The sequence below is a fragment of the Xenopus laevis genome, chromosome 5L, assembly GCF_017654675.1.
Source record: "Xenopus laevis strain J_2021 chromosome 5L, Xenopus_laevis_v10.1, whole genome shotgun sequence".
In the NCBI taxonomy this organism is placed as follows: domain Eukaryota; kingdom Metazoa; phylum Chordata; class Amphibia; order Anura; family Pipidae; genus Xenopus; species Xenopus laevis.
Genome location: NC_054379.1, coordinates 112,440,324 through 112,464,717, shown reverse-complemented (window position 1 = coordinate 112,464,717; position 24,394 = coordinate 112,440,324). Strand labels below are relative to the sequence as shown.

General features: G+C 41.2%; 1 protein-coding gene across 1 annotated transcript in view; it reads left to right on the top strand.

The window, feature by feature from the left end:
• atp13a5l.1.L (ATPase type 13A5 like gene 1 L homeolog) overlaps nt 1-24,394 on the top strand; it is a 61,436-nt gene that overhangs the window by 8,509 nt on the left and 28,533 nt on the right. Inside the window, exons 6-12 of the mRNA XM_041563265.1 lie at nt 4,530-4,599; nt 7,807-7,941; nt 8,025-8,097; nt 16,312-16,443; nt 17,723-17,893; nt 18,430-18,587; nt 22,248-22,436. Of these exons, the coding sequence (XP_041419199.1) occupies nt 4,530-4,599; nt 7,807-7,941; nt 8,025-8,097; nt 16,312-16,443; nt 17,723-17,893; nt 18,430-18,587; nt 22,248-22,436 (928 nt within the window). The remainder of the gene's footprint in view (nt 1-4,529; nt 4,600-7,806; nt 7,942-8,024; nt 8,098-16,311; nt 16,444-17,722; nt 17,894-18,429; nt 18,588-22,247; nt 22,437-24,394) is intronic.

Here is a 24,394-nt window from a genome sequence, read left to right as displayed (position 1 = left end):
TCCTTCCTTCTTATGAGTCTCCTCTTAACAAGCAGTGTTCCACCTGGATATTCCTGCTGACAAGCCTGAGCTATCTGGTAAGGTGCCTGTGTTCCCCTGACTTCTTGTATTATCTGAAGTCTTATGTTGTGAGCTGGCGTCCTGCAAAATACAGTATTGGCTCTTGCTGCACTTTAAGTACTGGCTGGTGAATCCCTCTGCCTAAGCAGTGTGGTACCTGAATCCAGAGATTTTGATTTCTCAGTATCCATTGTGTATTTGAAACATTAATTTCACTGGGAAGTCTGCATGTTAATATGCTTAATATGTCCCTCAGCTGAAAGCTATCAGGGCTTTGGCTGGAGTTTCCATCAAGCTAACTAGTCACTATCTGGTAAGGTGCAGGTGTTCCTTTGGCCCATTTGCTATTGCTGTTTAATATTTTAAGTTTTGTATGGGTGAACCTGCATCCTCTTGGCTGACACAGTGGTTATATTGGCTCAAGCAGTATGGCACCTCCTTCCTTCCTTCCTTCCTTTCTTATGAGTCTGCTCTTAACAAGCAGTGTTCCACTGGACTGGATATTCCTGCTGACAAGTCTGAGCTATCTGGTAAGCTGTCTGTGTTCCTTCTTATATTATATGAAGTCGTATGTTGTGAGCTGGAGTCCTCTGTGCAAAATGCAGTTACACAAGGTACTAAGTCTGCATGTTAATAAGCTAATTATGTCCCTCAGCTGCAAGCTATCCGGGTTCTAGCTGAAGTTTCCAACCTGCGGACTTTTCATTGCTATCAGGTAATGTGCAGATACTCCTCAGTTTGCTTCTGTTGTTTCTATTGTCCTCTGTGCAGACACAGAGGTTATATTTGCCTTTTATTACACTGGGTGCTTGCAGGGTTGGCTGGAGGCTTGCACTGCTGAAGCAGTATGGTAGCCCCTTCCTTACATTAAGTCTGCTCAGTGCTGTAACCTGATGTCATTGGGCCGCACAGCAAATTCATTTTAGGGCCCCTAACATATCCAGAGGTTGTGCTTTTTTACCAATACGTATTGAAATTGCTCTTTATTTGGGCCTCATGGATCCCTATACCTTTTGGGCCCACCTGCAGCCGCAGGGTCTGCTTCCTCTTTAGTTACGCCCCTGAGTCTGCTCCTTAGAAGCAGTCTGCCACCAAGGATCTGTCTGGATTATTCCTACTGTGTAGCGCATATTATCTGGTTAGGTGCCTGTATTCCTCTGACTTCTTGTATAGTTGTCATCTGAGGTCTTGTGAGCCCGAGTTCTCTGCGCAGACACAGTAGGCAAGTGTGCTCTTATTACACCTGGTATTTCCAGGACCGGCTAGGGGTTTGTTCTGCTGTAGCAGCATTGTACCCCATTTTTTCCTATGATGTTTCCACACTTAACAGGCAGTGTTCCGAGTTATATGGTGTCTTTTTGTGTCATATAGGCGTTCTCTTAGATATTCTATTCCCATCTGGTGGCTTTTGTTGGGAGCTCAGTTGTAGTTATACTACATCTACTGAGTTTTTGTGACTGTAGGTTTCCCTTCTTTAATTGTTGGTAGATTAAAGGGCACTTACTGTTATGTCTATTGGCACCTTAACATGCTTGAAGCCAGCTTGTAGTCTATGGCCCTTTGTGTGGCCTCGGGCATCTCGCCAGGGAGCTGGGTTTGTGTGGCCTCTAGCTTTCATTATGGTCCTTGGCTTTGGTTAGAGCCCTTGTTTTGGTCCATGGCTTTTTACCATGGTCCTCGGCTCCTGGGTCTGCTGGCCTTTTACAAGGGCCCTTGTTCTGCTGGCCTGTTGCATGAGCCTTTGGCTCATGTGGTCTTTTACCCTTGGTAGATTAAAGGGCACTTACTGTTATGTCTATTGGCACCTTAACATGCTTGTAGTCTATGGCCCTTTGTGTGGCCTCGGGCATCTCGCCAGGGAGCTGGGTTTGTGTGGCCTCTAGCTTTCATTATGGTCCTTGGCTTGGGTTAGAGCCCTTGTTTTGGTCCATGGCTTTTTACCATGGTCCTCGGCTCCTGGGTCTGCTGGCCTTTTACAAGGGCCCTTGTTCTGCTGGCCTGTTGCATGAGCCTTTGGCTCATGTGGTCTTTTACCCTTGGCACATTTTTTTTGGTTGTCCTTTTACCTGGGTTATTATGGCTGCGGGCCTGTTTTCATGGCCCTTAACTTAGGTGCTTGCTTGCCTTTTACCAGGGTTCTTGGGCTGTTGGCCTTTTCTGTGGCCCCTGGCTAAGGTGGCCGCTAGTTTTTATTATAGTGCTTGTGGCTGCCAGTCTTGGCTGTGCCAGCCAGGCTGTGGCGGCTGATAGGCATGGTTACTATTCTTGCTGTGGCCCTTGGTGGGCATGTCTGTTTGCCTTGCGGCAATCCTTGGCAGGACAACAGCCATTGGTTTTGTCTTGTCTGCAATCCTTGCAGGTATGGTTCTGGTTACACCAGCAGTAGGCATGATTGACTTGGTTGGATCTAGCATGGGTTGTACCATCAGCTGGTGTTTGCTCTGAGTTTCACAGCCCATAGCTAATTTTGTTGCTGATTGGTATTCAGCAGCTGATCTTGGTCATATGTTGGCTTACAGCTAACCTTTTCTTCTGCCTTACATGCATTGTTTTTGGTCTTGTATGCCACTGCTTATTATCAATAAGGCTGGCTTGTGGACCAGGGTTTTGCAAGTTCAACAACTGACGTGCTCCGTTGTTGCATGTATGGAAATTGACTTTTGTGTCAGGTGCCAGTGCAGTTGGTTACCTTGTCCCTAAGGGTGGCATTCACAATAGCTGGCTTATTTACTATTGCTTGTGTATTCGAATTCCACTCTGGTTTTTTGCAAACACTTCAGCTGACGGGCATCTTGGCCTGCTAGTGTGACAATGGCCTTGCACATCTATGTTGGAATACATAATAGCTGGCTGGTCCACCACTGGTTGCATGTATGGTGGCTGGCTCTCTGCCAGTGGATTGTGCATCATTGCTGGTTGGTACCAGTTTTTGTAGGCTATAAGCTTCTGGCATGCCTGATTTTGGATTGTGATCCCAGCTGTTGGCTGGTTCAGTAGCTTCTATGTATGGTCACAGGTTTGGTTCAGTTTTTGCATAAACTGTAGCATTGTGCAGCTTGAGCTGTAGTGGCCTCGGCTTTTGTGGGTGTTTTCTAGAACTGTAATTGGCTTGGGTCCCATTGCTTGCTTGTGTAGCAGTTGGCTGGGGCAACAGCATAGCTTACTGGTAGATGGCTTTAAGTCACATTGGTTGGTTCAGCAGCTTATCCTTGTGCTGTTGTATACCCAGTTTAGATTTGGTGGTTGGTGGAGCTACTGGGCTGTACCAGCTTGGCTCTACAATGGTTACAATGATATGCTGATTTATGATAACCCAGAGTTGGTGTTCATTTAGTTAAGTCTTCATTAGGTATTATTAGCATGGAGTTAGTGGATCTTGGACTGATCTCTGGTGTAGAGGTGACTCCGGTCAGCACTGGTTTGAGCTGCTTCCATTAAGATGCAGGACCAGGCTAATGTGGGCCAAGTCTTTTTAGGGCCACTTGCTATTGCTGAGGATCGTGTATTTCTCCAGCACTGGTGATAGATGCATTCAAGTTGTGTTTAGTTTCTGATCTGATTGATTTCCTGGTGGTTTCTAGGGTGTTTTAGTTCTGAGATGGCTATTGCCATCATTCTGGTTTTGTCCTAGGCACCTTTTTTGTTTTAACAGTTGCAGGATTTTTGTTCTTCCCCAGGTGGGGTTTTGTCAGATAACCATATTGCAGGTATCCCTCTAGTCACTGAGGGAACCTTTTTAAACAGAATATGTTTATTCTTAATCTGCAATGCTTGATCCTCAAGTACCGGTCTCTGTAATTTTGTGGTTGATTTTGTAGCTCTTGTTAATCGTTTACCATGTCCTAGGACATGTTGTTATTGTGCCTTTTATCTACCCTTTTCAGGAGATATACATTTATCAGCTCCCCTGTTGGATGGATGTGATGCTGGCCTTTTCTCAGGGCCTCCTTAGCATCAGTTTGGTTTTTGCATTATATTGGTTATTCCCACCCCTTGTTTTCGGTGCATGGCTTGGTAGATCCCATGTGTACTGACATGGAGGGACGTAGAAGAAATAGAGAATTTTACTTACCTACTTGACGTAAATTCCTTTTCTTCTAGTCCCGACATGTCAGTACAGGGTTTCCCATCCCAATTATTTATTTTGGTTACTGTACTGCTATGGCAAAAGTATAACTGTGGTGAGGAGGAGGTCATGTGGTCTTATAGGTCATGATTCATTTTGATTGGCTATGTTATAGGTCCTACCTCCAGGTCTGGGAGGGGCAATGCCCCATGTGTACTGACATGTCGGGACTAGAAGAAAAGGAATTTACGTCAAGTAGGTAAGTAAAATTCTCTATATTTTCTCAATAGAAACATTCAATTACCACATTCTATTGCTCATTAAATCAGCTTCCTAATCCAACGTCACTGTACTCAAGTTTTGTGTGGCTTATCTAACATATACATTATTGTTTTTTGTGCAGGCAACAAGTCTGTGGTCTTAACAAAATTGAAGTGGAAATTAAGCCCATCTGGGTTTTACTCTTTACAGATGTGAGCATTTATAATTATTTCATACATTGCAATTTTTAAAACATTGTTATATATATTTTTTTAAGTAATGTAAATCGTGACATATAGTCACAAAAAAGTACCAAGTGAGGGGGCTACCATAGTAGCTTCTATGTAGAGCTCTTTTGGGTGAGTGCACATGCATCTTGTTAAAGCCATGCTTTATGGTTTTCTGGTTTACTGCATGACACTGATGGGATGACTGATCTCACATTTCTTTATACTAAGAAGAATGGAAAGCAATGCAATATAAACTGAGCAAGGCTGTGAGATATGTATTTGAGGTCACTTAACCCACACTTGCAGTAGGTTGAATGCACTGAACCATATTATGCAGCAGACTGCCCTTTGTGATTTTGCAGTTAAAAAGGATGTTGTTATAGATTTAAATTGTTATACAGTGTATGAATTTAAAGGGGCCTTCCACACAAAAAAAATCTTTTTTTGCATATTTAAAGGGATGCTGTCATGGGAATTTTTTTAAAAACACATCAGTTAATCGTGCTGCTCCAGCAGAATTTTGCACTGAAATCCATTTCTCAAAAGAGCAAACAGATTTTTTTTTATATTTAATTTTGAAATCTGACATTGGGTTTGACATTTTGTCAGTTTCCCAGCTGCCCCAAGTCATGTGACTTGTGCCCTGATACACTTCAGTCACTGTTTACTGCTGTACTGCAAGTTGAAGTGATATCAACCCCCTCCATTTCCCCCCAGCAGCCTAACAACAGAACAATTGGAAGATAACCAGATAACAGCTCCCTAACACAAGATAACAGCTGCCTGGTAGATCTAAGAACAGCACTCAATAGTAAAATCCAGGTCCCACTGAGACACATTCAGTTACATTGAGTAGGAGAAACAACAGCTTGCCAGAAAGCAGTTCCATCCTAAAGTGCTGGCTCTTTCTGAAAGCACATGACCAGGCAAAATGACCTGAGATGGCGCCTACACACCAATATTACAACTAAAAAAATACACTTGCTGGTTCAGGGATGAAATTTTATATTGTACAGTGAATTATTTGCAGTGTAAACAGTGTAATTTAGAAATAAAAACTACATTATAAAAATCATGAAAGAATCCCTTTAAGTCTATAGGGAAATGAGCAGCACTGCTTTACCCCAATAATGGCTCCGGATGAGAAATATATTTATTAGGGTGTGAGACCTTGAAATGGTGTGGAGGAAGGGTGATGTACAACTGTCACTGTATGGAGTGCACCAATGGTTCTTGCAACTTAGTAGAAAAGATTTGAGGAGCACTCCATTCACCCGTTCGATTAAAAGAAGTAAATACTTATTTCAGCATATTAAAAACATACATTCCTTAATATGCTGAAATAAATATTTACTTATTTTAATCGAACGGGTGAATGGAGTGCTCGTCAAATCTTTTCTGCTGACTGTGACCTATAGCTACGGGCTTGGGGCGATGCACCCGGGCCACCCGTCTGATCTGGTGAGTTCCATCTCGTTTATTACCCTTGATACTGTTAAAGGCACAAGTGAACCCAGGAGCGGGACCCGGGGTTTATACACTCGGGTCACCATCTATTTCGGGTGAGCAGTTTGAAAGTGCATTTTTGAAAAGAAACCTGCATCATTTAGCAAAGGCTTAAATACAACGGTGTTGTGCATTATTAGCGGTGTTCATCTCCGTTTAATATATGTAAATGGAACCAAATTTAGCACACAAACTTTTGTATACGTTCTTGCAACTTAACCATAGAACAGATGTATTATAACAATCCACATTGGAGAATAGCAATCATACAGAGAATACTCATTGAGCAATCAGTACATACTCAGAATAATGACCAATAGCAGAGTCTTTCCTCTAGAAGTGCTTGAGAGGGGAATATCAATCTACCCAGACTTTCTCCTGTTTCCTCCGGAGACACTTCTGTAGTGGAAGTTCACATACTTTTACTTGAGGTAAAAAAGAAAGTTTATTTGACACGAGCTATGTGGATTCTGAACTCACAAAGAGTCACAACTCTAAAAAGGTTTTATAAACTTGTGAACATATCACATAAGAACGTAAGGGGATCAATGGGTGTTGCCATTGCAAGAGCATAGAGCTATCTCTTCACAGCACAGAAAAACAAGCTAGCTTGAGAACAAAATCCATCCAAGTCAGGGGCTCCAGAGGGAATCTGCATACACAGAATTGTATTCTCTCACACCTCCACTGATAACCTGATCCTTTGCACAGCACTTCACCAAGAAGTTAAAATGACTTTATTGCTTGCTCAAGCTTGTTAAAGTTTCAATGTAGACTTGAAATGTTGGAGGGAAACACCGTGGAGTTCATCCACTCCTTGGTGTTTCCATCCAGCATGGTGCTGACTAAAAAGTTTTCTTCTCACTGCTTAACCTGATGCCTTGAGATCCAAGTAGATTGGACAGATAGAAAGTTGCTGATATGAAATAGCAGGGACAGGGTTCTTCCATTTGTCTAGAGGGAGGATTTGATTTTTCCATGGGATGATTTATAGATAAGGAACAATAATGGAGGATGCATTTGCATTGCTAAAATTGAGACATGAAAATAGAACCCAAGCAGGAAAAACCCAGTTTTTTCCTGCTTGGGTGCTAGTCTCATGTCTACCGCTAGGTGAGGCTAGGGAACATGACTTGGGAAGTTCCAACCTGAAGTGCTGGCTCCATTTCAAAGCTCAAAATCAGACACAATGCACTGAGATGGCTGCCTCCACACCAATATTACAGCTAAACAAATACATTTGTTGGTTCAAGAATACAATTTTAAATGGTTGAGTGAATTATTTGCAGTGTAAAGAGTGTAATGGCAGAATGGGAACATGAAGGCATTTTGTGATGGAAAACAGAGAATACAGAAATAGATCAGAAAACAGAACAGATATAAGATTAATAGGAAATATAAAATACAAAGTGGTGTTAAAAGGAATTGCTTATTTTTTAACTTGTAATACAGTATGTTATAGAATATGCTATCCATAGAACCGTTTCAATTGGTCTTCATTTTATACTTTTTAAATTGTTTGTAAATTCTGCCTTCTTCCAGCTTTCAAACAGAAATCACATACCCCAGTAGGCAACTATTACTCTGTGACCCTCTCTCCTTCAAACCACTGCCTAGTTGCTGGTAAATTGCACCCTAACAAACAAAAAAAATCATCCTTAAAGTTATTTTTTTCTTTTTCAGATCTTCAATCCATTTTATGTCTTCCAAGCCTACACTTTAACTGTGTGGGCATTAAGTGGATATTTTTATAATGGGGGAATCATTCTATCTATTACTTTTTTATCCATTTGCGCAACGTTGTACAGTCTTAGAAAGGTGTGTATAAAGTCAGCCTACCAAAATAGCAGTATCTTATTCTTGCTAAATAAGGAAAAATTTCATTTTTTCCTTTTCCCTAGGAATCGGGGAAGCTACAAAAAATGGCCCAATCGTACAATAGCACTATGGTTAATGTTCTTCAAAAAAATGGAGGTAATTATGCCTGTGAAAGTCATGTTGAAGAAAATCATTGGGGTGTGGGTTTTGATCTAGAATAAATTAAGCATCTCCAATGCCTGGTGGGATGGATGATGGTTAGGGTGAACAATAACCTCTGCCAATACCCCTTAGTCATGGTTGCAAAGGGTCTGTAGTCCGTTCCCACCATAAAAAACTATTTGTGAGGTTGGGAATACTAAATTTAAATCTGTCCCCATCTCTACCTTTGTCCCTCCTTCTTATAGGGAGTTCCAATATTAATTTTACAGAAATCACAGAGGAGGCTGTAACTGTGTGCTGTAGTTTTTTTTCACAAATGTATTTACTCAAAACAATTTCAAGAAAATTAAGTGGATGGGAACTGTAGATAGGCAAGGGGTACTTTCTTATCTGGCTGGAAATTAGCCATTGAGATTTATTATATAGAAATGTTAGAAAATGTTGCCTTGCTACATACAGTATATGCCTGGGCTTGCATTGTAATCGAATAGCTGGCCCAGGATCCAAACAAAGTGCCCAGCACTTTGGTGACTTGATTGTGTAAAGGTTAGCTTGTCTGGGTGAGGTCACAAAACAGGTGGTTCTTTACATATTTAAATTCCAGTTTTTAGCCTGTTTTGCTGAATATGCTTTGTATCTGGTTGCATGTGCTCTAAACGATTTGTGGTTACTTAGGATATTCATTATTGGGCCACTAGGGATGTAGCGAACGTCGGAAAAAAAGTTCGCGAACATATTCGCGAACTTGCGCAAAAATGCGAGCGGTTCGCGAACGGTTCGCGAACCCCATAGACTTCAATGGGAAGGCGAACTTTAACATCTAGAAAAGACATTTCTGGCCAGAAAAATGATTTTAAAGTTGTTTAAAGGGTGCAACGACCTGGACAGTGGCATGCCAGAGGGGGATCAAGGGCAAAAATGTATCTGAAAAATCTGCCTGTGTGTGCTTGGAAGAGATAGTGTAGGGGGAGAGCTGTTAGTGATTTCAGGGACAGATGATAGTAAGTTTGCTGGCTAGTAATCTGCTTGATACTGCTCTGTATTGGAGGGACAGAAGTCTGCAGGGATTTGAGGGACATTTTAGCTTAGGTAGCTTTGCTGGCTAGTAATCTACTGTTCTCTTTAAACAACTGCCATACGTTGACCTTGTAGGCATTGTTTGCCCAGTTTTTTTGGACGCAGCCACTGAAGCACAGTTGCCAGAAAAAATATGCCATATAAATGCTGAAAATAGTCATTTTTCGCCATACGTTGACCTTGTAGACATTGTTTGCCCAGTTTTTTTGGACGCAGCCACTGAAGCACAGTTGCCAGAAAAAATATGCCATATAAATGCTGAAAATAGTAATTTTTCGCCATACGTTGACCTTGTAGACATTGTTTGCCCAGTTTTTTTGGTTGCAGCCACTGAAGCACAGTTGCCAGAAAAAATATGCCACATAAATGCTGAAAATAGTCATTTTTTGCCATATACGTTGAGTCAACGTATGGCAAAAAATGACTATTTTCAGCATTTATATGGCATATTTTTTCTGGCCTCTGTGCTTCAGTGGCTGTGGCCAAAAAAACTGGGCAAACAATGCCTACAAGGTCAACGTCGTTGACCTTGTAGGCATTGTTTGCCCAGTTTTTTTGGCCACAGCCACTGAAGCACAGAGGCCAGAAAAAATATGCCATATAAATGCTGAAAATAGTCATTTTTTTGGTCGCAGCCACTGAAGCACAGTTGCCAGAAAAATTATGCCATATAAATGCTGAAAATATAAATTTTTTTGGTTGCAGCCACTGAAGCACAGAGGCCAGAAAAATTATGCCATATAAATGCAGAAAATATGCATTTTTTTGGTCGCAGCCACTGAAGCACAGTTGACAGAAAAATTATGCCATATAAATGCTGAAAATATAAATTTTTTTGGTTGCAGCCACTGAAGCACAGAGGCCAGAAAAATTATGCCATATAAATGCAGAAAATATGCATTTTTTTGGTCGCAGCCACTGAAGCACAGTTGCCAGAAAAATTATGCCATATAAATGCTGAAAATAGTAATTTTTTTGGTTGCAGCCACTGAAGCACAGAGGCCAGAAAAATTATGCCATATAAATGCAGAAAATATGCATTTTTTTGGTCGCAGCCACTGAAGCACAGTTGACAGAAAAATTATGCCATATAAATGCTGAAAATATAAATTTTTTTGGTTGCAGCCACTGAAGCACAGAGGCCAGAAAAATTATGTCATATAAATGCAGAAAATAGGCATTTTTTTGGTCGCAGCCACTGAAGCACAGAGGCCAGAAAAAATTAAACCAGTAGGGTTTGCACCCTAGTTTGTAACGGTGGCGGAGGGAGGAGGAGGACGCTAAAGGACAGCTGTGTGTGGAGTCATGAGGCTTGAAGAGAAGGACAGCTGCATAGAAGTCAGAACAAGTCTTCCGGCGTGCAGTAACCCTCCGAGATCCACCCCTCATTCATTTTAATAAAGGTCAGGTAATCGACACTTTTGTGACCTAGGCGAGTTCTCTTCTCAGTTACAATCCCTCCTGCTGCACTGAAGGTCCTTTCTGAGAGCACACTTGAGGCTGGGCAAGACAAGAGGTTCATGGCAAATTGTGACAGCTCTGGCCACAGATCAAGCCTGCGCACCCAGTAGTCCAGGGGTTCATCGCTCCTCAGAGTGTCGATATCTGCAGTTAATGCCAGGTAGTCCGCTACCTGCCGGTCGAGGCGTTCTTTGAGGGTGGATCCAGAAGGGTTGTGGCGCTGCCTTGGACAGAAAAACATTTGCATGTCTGACGTTACAGACTGGCCAAAGGGCTTTGTCCTTGCAGGTGTGCTCGTGGCAGGATTACTGGCACCTCTGCCCCTGGAATGTTGATGAGTTCCTGAAGTGACATCACCCTTAAAAGCATTGTACAACATGTTTTGCAGGCTGGTTTGTAAATGCCGCATCTTTTCGGACTTGTGGTATGTTGGTAACATTTCTGACACTTTATGCTTGTACCGAGGGTCTAGTAGCGTTGCGACCCAGTACAGGTCCTTCTCCTTAAGCCTCTTGATACGGGGGTCCTTCAACAGGCATGACAGCATGAAAGACCCCATTCTCACAAGGTTGGATGCAGAGCTATCCATCTCCGCTTCCTCATTATCAAGGACTGCATCATCCACGGTCTCCTCCCCCCAGCCACGTACAAGACCAGGGGTCCCCAAAAGGTCACCAGTAGCCCCCTGGGAAGCCTGCTCCTGTTGGTCCTCCTCCTCCTCCTCCACAAAGCCACCTTCCTCCTCTGACTCCACTTCTGGCACCTCTCCCTGCGTTGCAGCATGTGCCTGGGTTCGTTCTGGTGATTCCGACCAGAAATCGTGCGCTTCCAGCTCCTCGTCACGCTGGTCTACAGCCTCATCTGTCACTCGTCGCACGGCACGCTCCAGGAATAAAGCGAAGGGTATTAGGTCGCTGATGGTGCCTTCGGTGCGACTGACCATATTTGTCACCTCTTCAAAAGGTCGCATGAGCCTGCAGGCATCGCGCATAAGCACCCAGTAACGGGGGAAAAAAATCCCCAGCTGTGCAGATCCAGTCCTACCACCCAGTTCAAAAAGGTACTCGTTGACGGCCCTTTGTTGTTGCAGCAGACGTTCCAACATAAGGAGCGTTGAATTCCAGCGAGTCTGGCTGTCAGAAATCAAACGCCTGACTGGCATGTTGTAGCGCTGCTGAATGTCAGCAAGGCGTGCCATGGCTGTGTAGGAACGTCTGAAATGGGCCGACACCTTTCTGGACTGGGTGAGAACGTCCTGGAATCCTGGGTACTTGGAGACAAAACGTTGGACTATTAAATTTAACACATGTGCCATGCAGGGCACATGTGTTAAATTGCCTAGTCTCAACGCTGCCAACAGATTGCTTCCATTGTCACACACCACTTTTCCGATCTGCAGTTGGTGTGGGGTCAGCCACCGATCGGCCTGTGACTGCAGAGATGACAGGAGTACAGATCCGGTATGGTTTTTGCTTTCCAGGCACGTCATCCCCAAGACAGCGTGACAACGGCGTACCTGGCACGTCGAATAGCCTAGGGGGAGCTGGGGGTGCACAGGTGTGGAGGAGGAGAAGGAGGACCCAGCAGCAGAGTAAGAAGAAGAAGAAGACGAGGTAGAGAGCGATGGAGGAGTAGAGGTGGTGGCAGAACCGCGTGCAATCCGTGGCGGTGACACCAACTCCACTGTTGTTGTTGAGCTACCCATTCCCTGCTTCCCAGCCATTACCAAGTTCACCCAGTGGGCAGTGTAGGTGACATACCTGCCCTGACCATGCTTGGAGGACCATGCGTCAGTAGTCATATGGACCTTTGGCCCAACACTAAGTGACAGAGATGCGGTAACTTGGCTCTGCACATGTTGGTACAGGTGTGGTATTCCCTTTTTAGAAAAAAAATTGCGGCTGGGTACCTTCCACTGCGGTGTCCCAATTGCTACAAATTTGCGGAAGGCCTCAGAGTCCACCAGCTGGTATGGTAAAAGCTGGCGGGCTAAGAGTGCAGACAAGCCAGCTGTCAGACGCCGGGCAAGGGGGTGACAGTCAGACATTGGCTTCTTACGCTCAAACATGGCCTTCACAGAAACTTGGCTGGTGGCAGATGACTGGGAATGGGAACAGGTGGTCAAGGTGGAAGGCGGAGTGGAGGGTGGTTCAGACGGGTCAAGGAGAGCAGAGGTAGAGCAGTAAGATGCTGGACCAGAAGGAGTGTGGCTTTTAGTTTGCCTGTTGCCTTTGAGGTGTTGCTCCCAAAGTGCTTTGTGCTTGCCGCTCATGTGCCTTCGCATAGAAGTTGTACCTATGTGGCTGTTGGGCTTACCAAGGCTCAGTTTCTGACTGCACTCATTGCAAATTACAATGCTTTTGTCAGAGGCACACACATTAAAAAAATCCCACACTGCTGACTTTTTGGAAGTGTGCGATCTGGCGGTAACAGTAGAAGTTGGCGGAGTTGGCGGTATTGGCGGCAATGGCGGGTGCGTTGGCCGGCTGAACACAGGTGCCGATACATGTTGTTGCCCTACTGATCCCTGCGGGCTGTCCTCCCTGCTTCTTCTAAGTCTTATTCTCCTACTGCCTCTCTGACTCTCCGTCTCTCCATCTGAACTACCCTCCTCTTGCTCTCTTCTACTAGGCACCCACAAAACATCAATCTCCTCATCATCATTCTCCTCAGATGCATCAATTTCTTCTGACACATCACAGAAGGAAGCAGCAGCGGGGACCTCCTCCTCATCACTCATTATGTCCATCTCTATCGTGTTCTCTGCCAGAATTAAATCTGGTGTAAGGTCCTCATCTCCTTCATCTTCTTCTGGCAATAATGGTTGCGCATTACTCAGTTCAAGAAACTCATGGGAAAATAACTCCTCTGACCCCAGTGAAGAAGGGGCACCGGTGGTGGAGGAAGTGTTACGTGGGGTGGCCATAGCAGTGGAGGATGAGGAGGATGTTGTGGTAAAGTTAGAAACGGTAGAGGATGGGGTGTGCTGTGTAAGCCAGTCAACTACCTCTTCAGCATTTTGGGAGTTCAGGGTCATTGGCTTTTTAAAACTGGGCAATTTGCTAGGGCCACAGGATTGCATAGCAGCACGGCCCCTAGCACGGCCTCTGCGTGGCAGCCTGCCTTTGCCTGGCATTATTTTTAAAAAAACAACAACAACAACAAAAACTCAGTTGGTTTTTCTGGAAACGATAATACACACAGCTAGATGGCGGGTTGAAGAAAACACTGTGCAAATAATGCCTACAAAGTCAACGTATACACTACTACAGCGGTGGATACGGATTACGTAAAATATATGAATGCTGCTTGAAAAAAAGTAACTCAAGTGGTTTTTCTAGAGACGATAATATTATCAATATTTAGACAAAATGTGAACAAGGTCACACAGCTCGATGGCGGGTTGAAGAAAACAGTGTGCAAATAATGCCTACAAGGCCAACGTATACACTACTACAGCGGTGGATACGGATTACGTAAAATATATGAATGCTGCTTGAAAAAAGTGACTCCGGTGTTTTTTCTGGAGACGGTAATATTATGGATATTTAGACAGAATGTGAACAAGGTCACACAGCTCGATGGCGGGTTGAAGAAAACAGTGTGCAAATAATGCCTACAAGGCCAACGTATACACTACTACAGCGGTGGATACGGATTACGTAAAATATATGAATGCTGCTTGAAAAAAGTGACTCCGGTGTTTTTTCTGGAGACGGTAATATTATGGATATTTAGACAGAATGGGAACAAGGTCACACAGCTCGATGGCGGGTTGAAGAAAACAGTGTGCAAATAATGCCTACAAGGCCAACGTATACACTACTACAGCGGTGGATACGGATTACGTAAAATATATTATGGCTGCTTGAAAAAAGTGACTCCGGTGTTTTTTCTGGAGACGGTAATATTATGGATATTTAGACAGAATGTGAACAAGGTCACACAGCTCGATGGCGGGTTGAAGAAAAGTGTGCAAATAATGCCTACAAGGCCAACGTATACACTACTACAGCGGTGGATACGGATTACGTAAAATATATGAATGCTGCTTGAAAAAAGTGACTCCGGTGTTTTTTCTGGAGACGGTAATATTATGGATATTTAGACAGAATGGGAACAAGGTCACACAGCTCGATGGCGGGTTGAAGAAAACAGTGTGCAAATAATGCCTACAAGGCCAACGTATACACTACTACAGCGGTGGATACGGATTACGTAAAATATATTATGGCTGCTTGAAAAAAGTGACTCCGGTGTTTTTTCTGGAGACGGTAATATTATGGATATTTAGACAGAATGTGAACAAGGTCACACAGCTCGATGGCGGGTTGAAGAAAACAGTGTGCAAATAATGCCTACAAGGCCAACGTATACACTACTACAGCGGTGGATACGGATTACGTAAAATATATTATGGCTGCTTGAAAAAAGTGACTCCGGTGTTTTTTCTGGAGACGGTAATATTATGGATATTTAGACAGAATGTGAACAATGTCACACAGCTCGATGGCGGGTTGAAGAAAACAGTGTGCAAATAATGCCTACAGGGCAAATAATGCCTAAAAGGTCAACTTATACACTACTACAGCGGTAGTAAAATAAAAAAAAGTAAAATAAAAAAAAAATGAATATTAAAAAAAAAAAATTAAAGTTGGTGCTGCTGAACTACTAGGAGCAGCAGATTAGCACACCAGTCCCACTCCCCAACACTGCTAGACTAATAGCACTGGGCTCTTATAGTAGTAGTAGTAGTAGTAGTAGTAAAACAACAAAAAAAATAAATAAAAGCAGTCCTTACAAGGACTACTGTTATTGCAGCAGTCAGCAGATGAGATCAGAAGCAGGACAGCTGCCCACTGCAGCTACATACAGAGCACTGCAGTAGAAGGTAGATTACTAGCCAGCAAAGCTACCTAAGCTTAAATGTCCCTCAAACCCCTGCAGACTTCTGTCCCTCCAATAACAGAGCAGTATCAAAACGATTACTAGCCAGCAAACTTTCAACTGTCCCTGAAATCACTAACAGGCAGCAGCTCTCTCCCTACACTATCTCTTCAGCACACACAGGCAGAGTGAAAAAACGCTGCAGGGCTTCGGTTTTTATAGGGAAGGGGAGTGGTCCAGGGGAGAGCTTCCTGATTGGCTGCCATGTACCTGCTGGTCTGGGGTGAGAGGGCAAAAAAAAGCGCCAACAATGGCGAACCCAAAATGGCGAACGTCGTGCGACGTTCGCGAACTTCCGGCGAGCGCGAACACCCGATGTTCGCGCGAACAAGTTCGCCGGCGAACAGTTCGCGACATCTCTATGGGCCACAAGTGGGCAGATGTATAGATAGGATTAGGAAAGTATCACGTTTTATTTTCATTAAAGTGGGGGAGGGACTATAAGGTTATTTTGGACCCATGGGATTTTATGGTGGAGAAAAGGAGGTCAAGGGCACAAACCCCCATTCTAAAATTAATTGATAATTCTCTTTGAACTCTGCCTGTATTAAAACACTGTATCTGCCAGTATTAGTTATTGGAAGGGATTTGTTGTTATGTTTATGTCTAAAACAACTTTATTATCTGTTTTAAAGATACACAAAAATACACTCACATATTTTGAAGAAGTTTACTAGTCTTGTTATAAGTGTAAATTGAGTCATGCTTTTATATTTTAATTAGAGGTTAAAGAAGTAGAGTCTCAATCTTTGGTCCCAGGGGATGTGATATTATTAACAGGAAGCAAGCTCTTCTTACCCTGTGATGCCATATTAATCAGTGGAGTTTGTACCAATAACGAGGGAATGTTGACAGGTACAGTATTCAAATGTAATCTTTTAGGTATTGTTTATACACTCTCACTTTACAAGAGGGATGCACCAAATCTCAGATTTGGTTTAGGATTTTCCCAAATTGGAGCCATTTTTAGAATATTATTTAGTGCGTTCACTACAAGTGCATTGGCTTTTTCCGCCCACTTGTTGCCACTTATTGGCAGGCCTGAGGGTTCGGATTCAGTTCATTATTTGGCTGAATCCATACACAAGGATTCAGGAATTCATCCGAACCCAGAAAAGAAATGTTCAGTATATCCCTACACTTCAGTCCACCCTTCCTTCCCCCCCTTGTTTTGATATTTGATTATACTTAATTTATATAGTGTCAACATTTTTAAACAGTGCTTTATAGAGATTATCATTCACATCAGTTGCTGCCGCAATGAGCTCACAACCTAAATCCCACATTCACACAACACGCACAATAGAGTCAATTTCATTAGGAGGCAAATATGATGATACATTCAGTATTGAAAAAAATGGATTATCGCTTAAAACAAAGCATTAATACAATCATCTACTTCCCCAAAACCTATGGTTGTTGGAGTAGATTATAATAAATGAACAATGGGTTCAGAGCTTGTGGTCAGAAGGAAGAAAAACATTGGAGTTCTGCATTGAAGCTGATGGGGTATAAGGGCAAGAGAAAAAGAACCATAAGAATCTCCTCTGCCTACCCTGTACACAATGTTTAAAATTAACAATTAAATAGTTACTCAGGACCATGATTCCCCTAGCATAGGGAGAAATGACATCTGGAGAGGCCAGTGGGAAGCTAAGGGCACATCAGTAAAAGTATCATTGGACATTTACAGAATTGTGAAAATACATGCAATGTTCATGAAAGTTACATTTTCTATGTTTTGCAAAACTAGAACCAGATTTTTTATCTAGAGTACTTTGTAATGTCTGAGATTACTGTACAATCATACTTAATAAACATCTTAGATTGTATTACTCTATACAGTATGTACAGTAGGCAGATTGGGTCATCGGAAGGGCTCTCTTTTGTTGTGGCCAATTATTGCTGGTGAGATATACAAGAATTTTATTCACCAAATCACTTTTAGGTGGACCACACACAGTCCAATAATTATATATATTAGTCTGAAATTTCCATATTGGATTTGTATTAGTGAATATTATGCCATTTCTTGTGCTCTGGCTGCTTTAAATAATTCCCTATTGAGGCACATCATTTAAACAATTTGTACTTAATTGTTATCTGGCTATACTGCCATTTACTGAATTTTTAGGGGAAAGTATTCCAGTCACAAAGAATGCATTGCCTCACACAGAGGGCACCATGCCATGGAAAATCCAGTGTGGAGAGGACTATAAGAGACACATTCTGTTTTGTGGAACAGAGGTCGTTCAGACAAAGGCACAGGGTCAGGACCTAGTAAAAGCTGTTGTACTACAAACAGGTAAGGTTACAAATAATGAAATAATGGTAGTTCCTATCAATCCCATAAAGACCCAAAAATAATTTTAATACTCCATTTAAGAGGATAATGTCAACAGTCATTTTGGGTACTGTAAACTGATATTATCATGGCAATCAAATAACTATACACAACATCACAATTAACAGCTAAAACACTAATCCATGCCCTTATCCTATCCCATTTAATCTCCTACTAACCAGGCTACCAGACTCCTACCTCTCTCTTCTGCAATCAAACAGGAAATACACATTTATAAATATGGTAGACACCTCCGGGTTAGGTCATATTGTGTAATTACTCTCCTACCATGAACTTTAATCCTACCTAAAGGCTATGAGTAAAGAGATGACAAGAAAAAAACAGCAAACATTTTAATGTAAACATTTTCTTAATGTTAAAAGTTTTTTTTCTTTTCAAATGTTTACATGTACAGTTAGACCCTGTGCCATTACTGCGAAAAAATATTCTGGCTAATATAATTTTTGGAGGTTGCCAATTTGTATTTTTATATTTAGGATTTAACACAGCCAAAGGAGATCTTATAAGAGCCATTCTGTATAACAAACCTGTGAATATTAAACTGCACAGAGAGGCCATTCAATTCATTTATGTCCTTGTGGGAATTGCTTTGTGTGGTGTTATATACACATCCATTGTCTACACAATAAATGGGGTAAGTCCAACTGTCACATCAGGTAAGATTATTATTCTTATTGAAAACTTTAGCACAAAGTGCAAAATACAGTACATGCCTACTTTACACAGGTCTTCCAACAGCCACCAACAACCAAAAGAGAAATAAAGATTTTCTAGTGGCAGAAGTGAAAACAGAGATTAAGTTAGAAAATATACGACAGAAAAACCACTCTACCAGACTTTTCGAATTCTTGGGCAATTCCTGGAATATATTAACATTGAGCTCATTAGATTTTAGGCAAGAAGAAAATTGAGCGGCACCTGCAAACTCGAATTCGATTAGAGTTTTTTAAAAAGTCCACCAAATGACTCAAAATTGATTGCAGGAGGTCCCCCATAGGCTAAAACACAAATTTGGCAGGTTTTAGATGGCGAATTCTTAAAGGGACGGTACATGATAAATTTCTAAATTCGAATTTCAGTATTCAGTGACCTCTTTGTATTTTTTGAACAAAGAAGAGTTTTTTTAAATTCAAGTAACAATCTCTTTGTTTGTGCATACTTAACTTTTAAATTGTTAATTATTTTACAAAAAGGCAAAGCCTATATGTGGTAATTTCACCCCAAATTACAGATTTTCATGTTTTCCATAACAGAGGAAGACTGTTATTAAGTTGAGCATTCTCTTGTAAAAAAAAAAGTCCCATGTTTCAGAAAGCGTTTTCGAAAATTCAGGCTGTTCAGCCAACATTGAAGGAAAGGACCATGACCATGAGTTGGATAACTGATCAGAATGGTCAATCGTGTCTATATCTGCTCTAATAGTTTTACAAACAAGATTTTTATCAACTAAAATGTAATAAATTCCTACTTTAAAAGGAAAGGAATAATAATAACCTCTAGATATCAGTAAAACCTAATGAATTTCGTATTTCATAAATTCATTTAGATTTTAAGGGTGATGTGTTACCAGTAGAATCTACTCTGTCTAACATCCAAAATGGGTCTCATTAAAATCACCTCCTACAATAACATTTGTCTGTCGAAGAACAAAAATTCTATGACATAGGTCTACAAAGTAACTTTCTTTTTAGTGGTTAGGGGCATAAATGGAAACAAATTGCAATTTTTTAATCATTAATTAATACTTCACAATATACAAAACTAACCTGCTCTTTATGTATTGTCAAGATTTCGGCATTTAAGATTTGGTAAAATAAGATAGCCACTCTTCCTTTTTTTAATAGCAGAGGAGAAAGCCATCTCACCTACCCAGTTTCTAATCATAGTATCATTATCAAGCTCATTGAGATGGGTCTCTTGTGGGAGAACTATATAACATTTTAACCTTTTAAGTTGCTGGAGAACCATTGATGTTCCAAGATACAATATTTAACATCATTGTACAGGTATGGGACCTGTTATCCAGAATGCTCAGGACCTGGGGTTTTCCAGAAAACAAATCTTTCCGTAATTTGGATCTTCATACCTTTAATCTGCTAAAAAAACATGTAAACATTAAGGAGCATATTAATCAAGGAAAAAAAACTTCGAAATTCGACCATCGAATTTGAGTACTTCGATAGTCAAAGTATTTTATTCCAGCGAAGACGGGTGTATTAGATCAAAGTAAAATCATACGATCGAACGATTTCATCCTTTGAATTGAACGATTCGAAGGATTTTACAAAATATATCTTTTACTTCTCATAACTTGTCCAAAAGCCTCAGATAGGTTCTAGGAGCTCCACCATAGGCTAAACAGCAATTCGGCAGGTTTAAGGTGGCGAAGTGTTGAAGTCGAAGTTTTTAAAGACCGGGCAGAAATTTAGGAGAGGCTGGGGAAAATAGGTATCGTATTGCATAAGAATTTTTAAAGAGTACTTCGATTTTTGAGTGGTTGAATTTTCAACGTTTTTTCAATTCAAATCAAATTTTGGCATATTCGATGGTCGAAGTACCCAAAAATGACTTCGAAATTCGAAGTTTTTTACTTCGAAAATTTACTCGACCCTTGATAAATCTGCCCCTAAATAAACCCAAAAGGCTGGTTTTGCTTCCAATATGGATTGACTATTTCTTAGTTTGGATCAAGTACAAGCTACTGTTTCATTATTACAGAGAAAAAGAAAAATTTATTTTTTAAAAATTTGGATTATTTTATTATAATGGAGGCTATGGGAGTCTTTCCGTAATTCGGAACTTTCTGGATAATGGGTTTCCAGATATAGGATCCCACACCTGTACTAAGTTAAATTTAGAGACATTCAGATGAGCAGAGTTACAGTTTCAGTAATAAAGATATCAAGTTTTAAGTCTACTGAGCAAAAAAGTACAATTAGAAAAAAACATTTGACAATAAGTAAATGTGAGAACATGTTCCTCTTAAAGGGATACTGTCATGGGAAAAATTATTTTTTTCAAAATGAATCAGTTAATAGTGCTTGTTGGTTGAGGGGGAAAAGGAGATCATTGATAACACTCTCTATTGTGGTCAAGAGTGATTATGCTTTGTCTTTTGTTTTAGATCTTGGTTTGTTTCTTATTAAAGGGATACTGTCATCGGAAAACATGTTTTTTTCAAAACACATCAGTTAATAGTGCTACTCCAGCAGAATTCTGCACTGAAATCCATTTCTCAAAAAAGCAAACAGATTTTTTTATATTCAATTTTGAAATCTGACATGGGGTAGACATATTGTCAATTTCACAGCTGCCCCAAGTCATGTGACAAAAGACAAAAGACAAAAGACAAAGCATAATCACTCTTGACCACAATAGAGAGTGTTATCAATGATCTCCTTTTCCCCCCAACCAACATGAACAAGATAATAAAGGATTAGGATTCATATTTATTATGCTATGTAAAATGGAATTCGCCAAAAAAACAGTGTAAAAAGCTGTGTATTTTACTAATTTCCAGTTGAAGCTTGTCAATTGCTCTGTCAATAGTTTGATAAATAAGAGGATTTATTAATCTTGCCACCTTAACTGCAATCCTTGAGTATTCTCGCCAGAATCAGGTTTTGTAAAGATCACTATTTGTGTTTGCTCAAAGCTACAGCAAGAGATTCCTTCTGTTTAGAGGATTTATGTTAATTTTTTCATACATTATCCCACTAAACTTTGAGGACATTGTTGAAGAGAAAACGAGTTTTTAAAAAAATACTCCCCTCTTTAACTTCCCTCTTTTTTTACTTATATTTTTTCTTTTTCCCCACCTATATATACTTGTGTGAGAAGAGTACTATAGTCTGTAATTAAACATCACTAAGAAAATTTAACTCTAAACGTGCTCTTTGTTTCTGACCAGAACTGCAGAGAATCATCTTTATATGGTCCTTTCCTTACAAGCAATGATTGGCAGCAGATCTGAAAAGAGAAAAAAAAAAGTCTAAAAAAATAAATGAACACAGTAAAAAATGTTATTCTCTTCTGTGGCTTGTAGACAAAATTGAACATACTTTTAACCAAAACATACTGTATGTATATGACCAACTAATGGAATTTTAAAGAAATATTTTTGAATGGTTTGCAAACACCGCGGCTCATTTGGACACCAGATGATGAGGAGTCACTTGGTCCAGAACACATTAATATAGATCACTCAGCTGTGGCAATTTGCTGCCTTTGTGTGAACGATCACTTTATAAAGTGGCATAATTATGCTAACTAAGCATTCTATCCCTTCTTCTAGGAGAGTGTAAGGGAGACAGTGCTGAGGTCCCTTCATCTTCTAACACAGGCTGTGAATGCTGCTTTGCCTGCTTCTCTGACAATTAATCTTCTATATGCCCAGAAAAGGCTGAAGAAGCTGGGGATTTTCTGTATCAGCCCCCAGAGAATCAATATTGCTGGGAAACTGAACCTTGTCTGCTTTGATAAAGTAAATACATTTCTGCCATAATAACTTCATATACATTTATTTGCGAGATATTTATCAATGTATGCAGAAATAGAAAAGAGTGTAAAAGACCATGAGGAAAATTTACTAAAGGGCGATGTGACTAACGCGGGTGAAAATTCGCCAGCGTGACGTCATTTAGGGACTTCAACGATTTATGGGCGCTGGTGTAACTTCACTAGTGAAGGAGATAGACTCTAGCGCTGCTTCACACTCTAGCGCCAGGCAAATTTTTGCTCTGGCGAATGGACGTAACTACGCAAATTCACTAAGATGCGGATATTAATGAACGTTACTCTTGCACCAGACTTGCCTTCGCCACGTCAGACCAGGTGAAGTGCAATAGAGTAGATAGGAGTTCCTCAAAAAAATTTTTGAAATTCTTCTAAGTCTCAAAAAAAAAACGCTGGCGACTTTTCAGTTTTTCAGGGTGATAGGCTGCAAAAGATCGTAAATTTTTTTTAGGGTACCCAGCTTCCTCCATACATTAAGTAACATATGGCACCTAAACTATACACTGGGCACATTTGTAGGGCATTTTAACTAGGGATGTAGCGAACTGTTCTGCTGCGAACTAGTTTGCGCGAACTTCGACCGTTCGCGTCCGACGAATGTTCGTGAACGTTTGGCATTTTGAGTTCGCGTTCGATCGTTCGACCATTCGGCCATTCGAATTCCTTCGACCGCTAAAAATCGAACGATTTCCATTCGTTCGAACGATTGTATGCATTCGATCGAATGAAAAGCATTCGATCGAATGGCTTCGATCGTTCGATTCGAATGGCTTCGATCGTTCGATTCGAATGAAAATCCTTCGATCGAATTATTAAAATCCTTCGATCGTTCGAATCGAACGATTTTAGCGGGTGTTCGAAGTTCGCGAACTGTCCGCGAACGTTCAAATTTTTTGCCGGTGTTCGCGAACGGCGTTCGCGAACACCAAATCGGCAGTTCGCTACATCCCTGATTTTAACAACTCAATTTTCTTTTGTTAAGGTTCCCTGGGCTTGTGTAGTGTAATGTATTTGCTGCAACATATACGTCCATTGAAATTTAACTTCCCGCCATATGCAAATTAGCCAAAGCTAGCGCTACTTCGCTTTGCTTGCCGAATTAACGCTAGCGAAACTTTGCCATCGTTCGGCGCCGTGGACGCAACTTCGCATTTTAGTGAATTAGCGATGTCCTGGCGAATCTATGCCTGGCGAAGTGTTGCGATGTGAGCGATGTCGCTGGTGAATTTTCAGAGGTTAGTAAATTTGCCCCCATATATTTTATTTAAGATTTCAGTGCTTATGAACATGCCTAATAATGAGTATCATTATGAAAGTACAGTAAGTGCCAGTTAAAGTAAGAAATGTTACCCTGCATAGTTTATTATTATTATTATTGTGAGGCTTTTAACTGTCCTAAAATAGATACAGAACTTTTTGCAATGTGACTCAGCATGTCTTATGGCTATGTAACGCAGTTTTGGGCTATGCAGACCAAACAGGGTTAATGCCCAGCTAGTGATTAGAGCAAGGGTTACACGTGACTCTAACACTTCAGGCAGGGTGTAGTGTAGCGTAACTGCAATTCCCACAGGCTACTGTAAAATGAAATATGAAAAAGAATGGACGCCAGGAGGTTCTTGTAGTGATAGCAGATGAACAGTTTATTTGTTAGAGACAAAGGCAGAATATAATATCAGCAGCTGAGAACAGGCAGATGAGACAGTTGAGAATGTAACTCCCATAAGGATGTAGTCAAGTAGTAAGGCAGACCTCCAGGCAGCTATACCTTGAAGTGGGTCGAGTCCCACCCATCGGAGTGGTCAGGGAGAAGAATCTAACCGTGACACCCTATCCACTGTGGTCCCTTCACTAAAGGCAATCTAGAAACCTTGGGAAGCTACTCCCTGCTACACCTCCTTGATGGAGCACAAAGCTGCTCTTCCT